The sequence below is a fragment of the Salmo trutta genome, chromosome 12 (genome assembly GCF_901001165.1).
Source record: "Salmo trutta chromosome 12, fSalTru1.1, whole genome shotgun sequence".
NCBI classification, from domain to species: Eukaryota; Metazoa; Chordata; class Actinopteri; order Salmoniformes; family Salmonidae; genus Salmo; species Salmo trutta.
Window position 1 is genome coordinate 76,882,624 of NC_042968.1, and position 10,721 is coordinate 76,893,344.

General features: G+C 39.8%; 1 protein-coding gene across 1 annotated transcript; it reads right to left on the reverse strand.

The window, feature by feature from the left end:
• Window positions 1-1,266: 1,266 nt before the first annotated feature.
• Window positions 1,267-9,252, reverse strand: LOC115204211 (T-cell leukemia homeobox protein 3). The gene is made up of 3 exons (XM_029769603.1): window positions 8,587-9,252; window positions 5,761-5,998; window positions 1,267-3,112 (listed from the first exon to the last, which is right to left on the reverse strand). Exons 1-3 carry the CDS (start codon window positions 9,026-9,028, stop codon window positions 2,899-2,901), a joined length of 894 nt encoding a protein of 297 aa, XP_029625463.1. The 5' UTR covers window positions 9,029-9,252; the 3' UTR covers window positions 1,267-2,898.
• Window positions 9,253-10,721: the final 1,469 nt, after the last annotated feature.

The following is a 10,721-nucleotide window of genomic DNA, read 5'->3' on the forward strand; positions in this document are numbered from 1 at the left end:
TTTTAAACAGCGTTTGACATGCTTCTAAGTACGGTAATGGAACATTTTGATTTTTTTTGTCTCGATATGCGCTCGTGCGTTACCCTTTGGATAGTGACCTGAACGCACGAACAAAACAGAGGTATTTGGACATAACTATGGATTATTTGGAACAAAAACAACATTTCTTGTGGAAGTAGCAGTCCTGGGAGTGCATTCTGACGAAGATCAGCAAAGGTAATACAATTTTTCTAATAGTAATTCTGAGTTTAGTGAGCCCCGAACTTGGTGGGTGTCAAAATAGCTAGCCTTGATGGCTGAGCTATGTACTCAGATAATTGCAAAATGTGCTTTCGCCGAAAAGCTATTTTAAAATCTGACATAGCGATTGCATAAAGGAGTTCTGTATCTATAATTCTTAAAATAATTGTTATGTATTTTGCCAATGTTTATGATGAGTAATTTAGTAAATTCACCGGAAGTTTTCAGTGGGGATACATTTTCTGAACATCACACGCCAATGTAAAAAGCAGTTTTTTGATATAAATATGAACTTGATTGAACAAAACATGCATGTATTGTATAACATAATGTCCTAGGAGTGTCATCTGATGATCATCATCAAAGGTTAGTGCTTCATTTAGCTGTGTTTTGGGTTTCTGTGACATATATGCTTGCTTGGAAAATGGCTGTGTGATTATTTGTGACTATGTACTCTCCTAATATAATCTAATGTTTTGCTTTCGCTGTAAAGCCTTTTTGAAATCGGACAATGTGGTTAGATTAACGAGAGTCTTATCTTTCAAATGGTGTAAAATAGTCATATGTTTGAAAAATTGAAATTATTGCATTTTTGAGGTATTTGTATTTCGCGCCACGCGGTTCCACTGGCTGTTGAATAGACAGGTTAAGAACACATTATTATTTACAATGACAGCCTACCCCGGCAACGCTGGGCCAATTGTGCACCACCCTATGGGACTCCCAATCATGGCAGGATGTGATGCTGCCTGGATTTGAACCAGGTACTGTAGTGACCCCTCTTGCACGGAGATGCAGTGCTTTAGGCCACTGTGCCAATTGGGAGCCCAAAGAGAATGGTTGAGAGAATGTCAAAGCTGTCAGAGTGTGCAAAGCTGTTATCAAGGCAAAGGCTGTCTACTATAAAATATATTTGATTTGTTTAACACTTTTTTGGTAACTACATGATTCCATATGTGTTATTTCATAGTTTTGATGTCTTCACTATTTTTCTTCAATGTAGAAAATATTAAAAATAAAGAAAAACCCTGGATTGAATAGGTGTGCCCAAACTTTTGACTGGTACTGTATGTTATAATTTTGTTTGGATCACATTCATAATGGACACAACACTCAGACCTATCCATCTCCCCCAGGTCAGCTGAATGTGAGTCAGCAGCACTCAGGGAGAGGGGCTTTGATGGGGAGAGTCTTTTTATGGTCTCTGTGGATCTCCTCACCCCCTGTAAGTGCCTTAGATCTGTCGAATAGGCAAAATCTGCCCTGGTCAATGTGTTGTGTCCAAGAGAGCATTAGTGATATGGATCTTTATGGTGGAGTTCAGTTTGCATTGTAGTTGTGTGTAATGACCATGTTGTGCAGATATTACATTGTATATGTAAACAACACAGTAGCTATGGAGACCAATAGAACGACACAGGAAAATAAAGAGAGTGATTCAAAGCAAAAACAAGATAATACTTTTTAGTCATTAGGTTTTGGTTAGTTATTTACATATTTATCAAATACAAAGTATAATACATAGGGAGGCCTCCTGTTATCATCCATCTATTGCACTACCTCAAACATTCTCAGATGTCTCATAGGACTCAGGTCTAGTATGCCACTCTCATGTCCGTCCCAGTGAATGGGTCCAGCCTGACATGAATAAAACAGCTTCCTCTTACTGGATTGCTTCTTGCCCCACTGGCAAATGTTATTCTTCTAAAATAGCCCTTGAGCTGTGTATTAACCCTTCAATTAAATATATATATATATGTATGTATGTATTGCTAGTGTTCCGGGTGGATCCTGTTTAAGAAGGTAGGGGTTATCTAGTTTTGGATGTCCAGACAAAAGTAAACACTACCCCAATAGAACAGTAAGCAGTCGATCCTACAAAATCTTACTTGTAGATATCTGGTTTTATAGTTTCCCTTGTTATTTAAATGTAACCACTGTATGACCCATAATAGAGCTTTAGAGTGATAATAGATTGGAATTGAAGCCTGCACGTGTACCTACATTCAGTGGCTTTCTAGGATCAGTGTTGCCTATGTCCGCCAATACAAAAATCCTTCTTACTAGTAGTCCAGAGAGGAAACAATTCGATTTAATTCAAGATGGAAAAGGAGAGGATGATTAGATTGATTCCATGCAACAACAAAGGTTTATATATTCTCAAAATATTAGTGTATTCTCACTCTCTCAAATTTCCCATAAATTTTCTCCTTTGCAGACTGGTCAGCTTTTAGATGCAAGGGCACAGAGCTGGTAGTGTAACTAGTGGTGAATGAACAGATGGGACGTGGGAGGAAGAAATGTTCCAATCTGTGCTGCGTCAGTCAGTCAATATGTCCATTTGGAACTATGGGGCTGGCTCAGTGATGTGTGTCACATACATCGCCACAGGTCATTAGCTACCACCCATGACTTATCTGACACAAGGGCCCATGCAGTGTACGTTCTGCATGGCCAGATCATATCAGGGTAGGAAACTACAGAGTTTTTGTTTCATCTTCAGACTCACTTTGGCTATGTTCTGGAAGGACAATAATAAATCACTCAATTCACTTTGCTCACCGGTCAGTCACCTTGGTGCAGTTTCTTAGATATCAGTCAGTAAGCTTTTGGGCAAGTCAGAGTGTGTAATGTCCAGAGGGCCCCACCCTGTCCCTGTCACACTAGAGCAGTGACACGGCCCATCTTTGCTGCTTCCTCAGAAGCCCACGGCTGCAGGTTCTGCAGTGCGAACAGGGAGGAGTTGTGGATGCAGAGTGGATCGGATGGAACTGAGTCGCTCAGGGACTTCTGAAAGGCATCATGCTGCAGCTGGATAATCAGCCGATTGGCCTGCTGACGCTCCGCTTCCCTCTCCTCGGCCGTCTGTCGCCTGGCAACGAAGACAGGGCGGGTAGGGAGAGGACAGGGACAGACGCAGACAGGACACTTATTAAGATTCACTGTTAGAGGACTTGGCTATACAGAGAGAAAATGTGAGGCTCCCAGAGACATCAGAACAGGGACACTGATGACAACCACCTGTCAGCAGCTATCATATGGTTGGTACAGTACAGCAGGAGAGACACCACACTGGCATGAGCCATAATGACACATGGGAGAAACCAGTGAGGACACTAACCAATGTTGCCAAACAAAACCTGATTGCACATGATTGCACTCAAGATGGAGCCACTCTTGCAGATAATATTTGTAACAGAACTTTTCAGTGAATATTTTATACTTTGTAGAAAGCACTATCAAAAAAGTAACATATTGGTGTTATCCTTATTTTTAGGTAAATTTGCAAACATCAAATTGGTAGGCCTAATTTATAATTTGTTGTTTGACCTTTGACACGTTCCACCAGCGACCTGGTGTCGGTAAAGTAGCTGGACTAGGCTACAGTATCATTGCATTAATAATCACTTGTTTCCTAAAATATAAGAAAGGTTGGTGTATTTCAGTACAATAAATCTAGCGGCAAATTGTTTCATAATACGCCTACAACGTAAATGCTAGGTTAGGATATGTTAAACTACGTTTCATAATGATATTACCATAAAATAGGCTAGTTACACTTGTTGGCTATATAACCTGTGGTTTTCTTTGTCGAATAGAAATAATAATGCAGATACAGTGGCAAGAAAAAATATGTGAACCCTTTGGAAATACCTGGATTTCTGCATAAATTGGTCATAACATTTGTCTGATCTTCATCTAGGTCACAACAATAGACAAACACCGTCTGCTTAAACTAATAACACACAGACAATTATACGTTTTCATGTCTTTATTGAACACACCGTGTAAACATTCACAGTGCAGGGTGGGAAAAGTATGTGAACCCTTGGATTTAATAACTGGTTAACCCTCCTTTGGCAGCAATAACCTCAACCAAACGTTTTCTGTAGTTGCGGATCAGACCTGCACAACGGTCAGGAGGAATTTTGGACCATTCCACTTTACAAAACTGTTTCAGTTCAGCAATATTCTTAGGATGTCTGGTGTGAACTGCTTCCTTGAGGTCATGCCACAGCATTTCAATCGGGTTGAGGTCAGGACTCTGACTGGGCCACTCCAGAAGGCGTATTTTGTATGTCCTCCCATGAACACCATTCTTGTTTTATGCATCGTAGACTCGTCAACAGAGATGTTAGCATGTAACCAGAGATTTCTGTAAGTCTTTAGCTGACGCTCTAGGATTCTTCTTAACCTCATTGAGCATTCTGCGCTGTGCTCTTGCAGTCATCTTTGCAGAACGGCCACTTCTAGGGAGAGTAGCAACAGTGCTGAACTTTCTCCATTTATAGACAATTTGTCTTACTGTGGACTGATGGACATCAAGGCTTTTAGAGATATTTTTGTAACCCTTTCCAGCTTTATGGAAGTCTACAATTCTTAATTTTAGGTCTTCTGAGATGTCTTTTGTTCGAGGCATGGTTCACATCAGGCAATGCTTCTTCTGAATAGCAAACTCAAATTTCGTGAGTGTTTTTTATAGAGCAGGGCAGCTCTAACCAACATCTCCAATCATGTCTCATTGATTGAACTCCTGGTTAGCTGACTCCTGACTCCAATTAGCTTTTGGAGAAGTCATTAGCCTAGGGGTTCACATACTTTTTCCAACCTACACTGTGAATGTTTAAATGATGTATTCAATATAGACAAGAAAAATACAATAATGTGTGTGTTATTAGTTTAAGCACCCTGTGTTTGTCTATTGTTGTGACTTAGACGAAGATCAGATCAAATTTGATGACCAATTTATGCAGAAATCCAGGCAATTCCAAAGGGTTCACATACATTTTCTTGCCACATAACATACATAGATGAGTCCTAGCTCAACATAAGATAGACTATAGGCAAAACGTGTTTTGGCATGAGTCAATTGGTTGGCCTACTGCAGTACATCTTACTTACTCAACAAATCAAACAAATGAAACTAGAGCCATAACAATAGTTGGCGATACTCATAAACCTAGCCCTATCAAACTAACTCTCTTAACATTGTTTATTGTATTCTGGTTTATTGCATTTGTTCCAAAAATACTCTTTCCCAGATATAACATCACATGTTATTGTGTTGCCTACATTACATGTTATTGTGTAGCCTGCCCTGCAGTGTGCGTGTGCAAGTGATCCGTTCATATTTGATAAGCTATTAAATCTGAATGTTTTATCGCCAACACTGTCAAGAGATATTTTCCATATACCACAAACTCTTTGATCCAAACACTTAGTCCAATATTAATGACACTCTATAGAGCTGAATGAAAGGTGTTCGGAAAAGTACAATCCATGGACTGTCCCCAGACTTCTGTTCTGACTGTAGATGGTTATGGAAGGTAAAGACAGGTTGGGCTGGTGAGGCTGAGCTGTCAGTGACATAAAGGGTGTGAATATTCCTGTTAGGTTGAGTGCACATGAATTATTGGGTGCCCATTAGCGTTGATAAACAGTTATCTAGGGCCTTAGCACACCTCTACGGGTGATATTGAAGTTTTATTCAAACTATAATTCTCCAGCTCAGTGTCTCACCTCCACTTGGTCCTGCGGTTCTGGAACCAGGTCTTGACCTGAGCGTCGGTCATCTTGAGGGTCTTGGCGAGAGCAGCCCGCTCAGCGCTGGCTAGGTACTTCTGTCTGTGGAAGCGTTTCTCCAGCTCACAGATCTGCACCCGGGAGAAGGACGTCCGCGGCTTCTTCCTCTTCGGAGGGGTGCGGTTCTGGTAGGGGTGACCAATTCGCCGGGCCACTGTGAATGGCATCAGTGCAGCTATGTGTGTGTAGGTGTGCGTGTGTGAGGAAGGGACATTGGACAAACAAAGAGAGCAGGTCATGCACACGTTAACAGGATCCTGTGTTGTGTTCAGTTTGTTGAAGGACATTACATTCCGCATTGCAATCTCTACATGTGATCTAAAATCGAAATAAATTCACACGCTCATTGGTTTGACCTACTAATATACCCCCCCCCCCCCCTGTCATAGAGCTGGAATGTTTGAGTGTTTTATGGGTCTTTAGAGGCCTATTTCTTCCCATTGGATAATGTTATTCTAATTATAATCCAAACAAAATCAATGTTCAACATATTTTTTAAGTATTATCTATTTTTTCTTCAAACAAAATGATAACTTCTGTCTAAGTCCGTGGTTAGTTAAATACAAGTCAAAATCCAGATATTTTATTTCCTCTTATACAATGGGGTTTTATAGTAGTTTATAGTAGCAGACAGATTGCTGTAATAGTGGTGTAATATTCCAAATATTTATAGGTCTATACGTTTACAGTTAATTATGCTGAGGATGTCGATGAAAAGAGGTGAGTGTTTTCCCCATTCATTTCTGATGTGGACAGACAATCATATATAACCCCCCTGCAATATTAATGACACTTTACATCGTCATAGTTCCCCCCAGAAGTAAACAAAGCTGCTGAAAAATATTACAGGCCACCCACTGGAACACAGAATGGGAAACATTTACGTTTCAGATGAAGAGGTTCTCCTCTTTTTATTTTTTGGAGTGTCCCGATTATTTTATTACAACGGTTAAGGCAAACAGTAGGCTACCATATTGGCCAATTATGTGTTTTAGAGTTCATTTCTGTTGAAAATAATAAGTAGTTGCAACTTAATAAGAATCATCTACTCTCAGTTACTCTAGATGTTCCATGTAAACATTTAGTTTAAATAAATATAGACAGAAATACAAAAAACTAATTCATGAATTTATTAATAAATGCACATTGTGTTAGGCTATACCCCATTATATAATAATAATACACTTAGAATTGTAATATTTCCCGTTTAGCAAAACACGCACACTAATAACGGGGACTGTGAAGAAACACACACACACAGGCATAGACTGTCGCATACACATACACACGCTAACACACGCCTACACATAGATGTTGTGTTGTAGATATGTGATAGTAGAGTAGTGGCCTGAGGGAACACGCTTAATGTGTTATGAAAAGTGTTATTAAATGTAATGTCATGTAATATTTTAAATTGTATATAACTGCCTTAATGTTGCTGGACCCCAGGAAGAGTAGCTGCTGGAGCTAATGGTGATCCTTAATAAATACAAATACACGCACGCACGCACAGAGACACACAGAGACACACACAGAGACACACACACAAACAAAAGTGTTCCTTCATTAGTAACTGAATACAATTAGGTTTAGTTGCGGGAGACAAGTGTTGTAGCTAATAGCCAATATAAAGATGTCTGAAACACTTGTGCAATGTATCGTAGCAATTCCGATAAGAGCGCACCCCTCCTATCGATTTAATCAATCGAAATATTATTCCAAATTTGATAAAAAGCTAAATAATTATTGTTCAATGCGAGTCTACAATTTGTGTTTGTTTATTAGAATTACACTGTTTGCAATTTGATATTTGTGATCAGTTGATATTTGCTTGTTACATTGTGTGGTAAACCTGTGAAAAAGTTGTCAGGCCATTCATTGGCATAGTTCTAATGGTGCAAATTGCAAGTATTGTAACTTGTGCCAAATGTACCGCTTTGAGAACAGCCCTAATTCGGCGAGTATTTCTACAGGCCTACTCCACATTTAAAAGTATTTTTTATTGTTTTATGTCAAATAAAATAAAATTGTATTCGTCACATGCGCCGAATATAACATTGAAATGCTTACTTACAAGCACTTAACCAACAATGCAGTTTTAAGAAATATAAGGGTTAATTAAAAAATAGATAAGTAAAAAATACAAAATAAAAGTAACACATAATTAAAGAGTAGCAGTAAAATAACAATAGTGAGGCTACATACAGGGGGTACCGGTACAGAGTCAATGTGCCGGTTAGTCGAGGTAATTGAGGTAATATATACATGTAGGTCGAGGCTTTATCCTTTGAGTTAAACCTTACTTTGAAATATTACATAATATGATGAATAATTCAATGTTTAATTATTTGTATCTGTTTTCATCAAATATTTGTTTTTATGCTATGTTATTGTTGATTTTATTTCTGTGAACATGCAGCCCAGGCCTACACATTTTCCCTCAAAATAGAGATTTCAGAATTAGACTAAAATGCAAGTTCATCTGGTGAACTGATTAGACTAGTCCAGTATACTTTATTTGTGGACCAGTTCCATTCCGTTTCAACTCAATGAGTGAAATGAAAATTCATCTTTGAAAAATAATAGGCTATCATACGAAAACCCTGAATTTACCGATTTAAAATGGAAATGACCACATCCTGGTGAGTAGGCCGACCTACTGACCTACATCCCAACTAGCCAATGTGCTTTTATGGCCGGTTTCCCAGACATTAAGCCTAGCTACTCCTGGAGTAAAATACACTTTGAATGGAGATAGTTTACCTGCGAATCTTTCCTTTGCGAATCTTTGGCTGCTCTCCATCCAGGGGAAGCTGATGCTCCCTAGCCCTGGTACCGCGCTGGCTAAAGAAGGAGGCACTGCGGTGGCCCGCGGCCTGTGCGCCGGGACGCGTATCACCCCTCCTGGGGTGAAAGTCAAGTTCACTCCGTATGCACTTGGTTCCTCGTATGATGACGCAAGGCCATGAAAAGAACCGGAACGCGAAGTAAAGGGCGCTACACTGGCTCCAGTTGGACTATCGAGGTGGTAACCTCCTCCACTTGTGGAGTTGCCAGTATCCGAACCACTCCGGGTTGTGCTCTGTGATCCTTCCTGGTCGGTACAACTGAGAATCTGGTCAATGCCAAAACTAATAGGTTCATGCTGGGCAGGTTGTGGGGGCTGACTTACGCCGCTGGGGCTTGTGCTTGGCGCCCGCTCCATTCTCGCTCCCAGAACCTTTCCAGCCCCTTTCCCCTCGGTCAGAGCCGATGATGCAAAAGGAACGACGTGTACAAGTAAAATTGCTTATGTTGGGTTAAGTATCTAGCTCTTTCCCTTTTAAAGCTCGTTTTGGATTATGCTTTCTATGGCCTTCTATGGCAGCGAGTTTTCCACCATCCTTCGCGGCTCTAAAGGATCCGTCCATCTGAAATGTGATGACGTTTTAGACGTCGATTTTGCTGTGCAGGGCAATCGTTGCTTGGAGCAATTCTCCTCTGGCCACACCCCCGCCGCAATAATGTTTCCTCTTTCCCTCTTCCTATTGGTTGGAGGAGCTTTTCCGCCACATCATTGGTTGAAGTATTAACTTTAATTTGCTGAATTTAATGCGATCTAAGGGAATATTCCAAAGTGACATACTTTCTTTAAAAAAAGGCACCTTGTGGCGGATTCATTAATATCTTTATTGTCTGTATAGTCGACGATCAATGATGCGTTGTTATAGTGTATCATAAACACGGTTTATAAAAGGAGATTTAATGACACTGCATAATGAATATGCGTGCATTCCTAATTAGACTAGTTCTACATTAGTGGTTTATCCAAATTCTGATTTGTATCATTTGAGTTTCTACTTTAAAAGTTCATAGCCTATTTTGTGTTTTGATAGGCTATGGGTTTATTTTACAAACGCTATGCATTCGGTTTGGATCGAAAATAATGTAGGACTATTAATTACAATTAAGTGGAAGCCTACACAAAATGACACTAACAAAACGCTTTCATGCCAGCAAACCTTTAAAGGAGGCATCATATTGGCATCGACGCACACACCATTGGTGGTGGTGGCATGGCGATGATGTTCAATTCCGATGGTCAATGCAAACAAAATAAGAATGCAGGCATATGCAGAATTTATTATCACTCGCCACTAGTCGTGGATTGGACGCAACATAGGCTAAATTAACTTATTTACAGAGCTTGTGCGTTGGCTTTTCACTGGGAAAGAGGTTATCTTGATTATTGTTTATTTATTTAACTAGGCAAGTCAGTTAAGAACAAATCATTATTTACAATGACGGTCTATCGAGGAACAGTGGGTTAACTGTCTTGTTCAGGGGCTATGCTTTATCTTGGCCAGCTCGCAGTTGTAAATGAGAACTTGTTCTCAACTAGCCTACCTGGTTAAATAAAGGCGAAAAAAATAAATAAATAAAAGACAGATTCGATCAGACTCATATATCAACAGCGAATTTGGGCAATGTAAGCATGATAGCCTCTAACTTGTATTATCCCTGATATGTACATATTGATGGGCACGTAGACTATGGCTTTGTGCGTAAACGCCATGGTTTCTTTTAGTTTGAAAATAACTAGACTATTAAACATCACATGCATCGCAACCCTTTATTATGCCAATGTTTTAGGTTAGGCTATATGCTAGAATTAGGCCTGGTGTTTGGTCTATTTGATTCATAGAAAAATATTGCCATTTATCCTAATGATTCGTTCGTTATGCGAATTCATTTTAAACAAAGCTCATGTTTGTTTAGTTTTTTAAGATTTCGTGGCTTTACTTTGTGCGGCTGGTCAAGAGTGGCAGTGGGACACTTTATTTCCACTCCACGCGCCAACTGAATGGGGAGCACAGGACACCCGACCTGCTGACATAGGATCTACGTGGCTCCTTGTA

Coding starts and splice junctions, on each gene's coding strand:
- LOC115204211 (XM_029769603.1), bottom strand. CDS start 9,028: ATGGAGCGGGCGCCAAGCACAAGCCCCAGCGGCGTAAGTCAGCCCCCA. Junction 5,999..8,586: donor CGCAAAGGAAAGATTCGCAG/GTAAACTATCTC, acceptor ACACACACATAG/CTGCACTGATGCCATTCACA. Junction 3,113..5,760: donor AACCGCAGGACCAAGTGGAG/GTGAGACACTGA, acceptor CTTCGTTGCCAG/GCGACAGACGGCCGAGGAGA.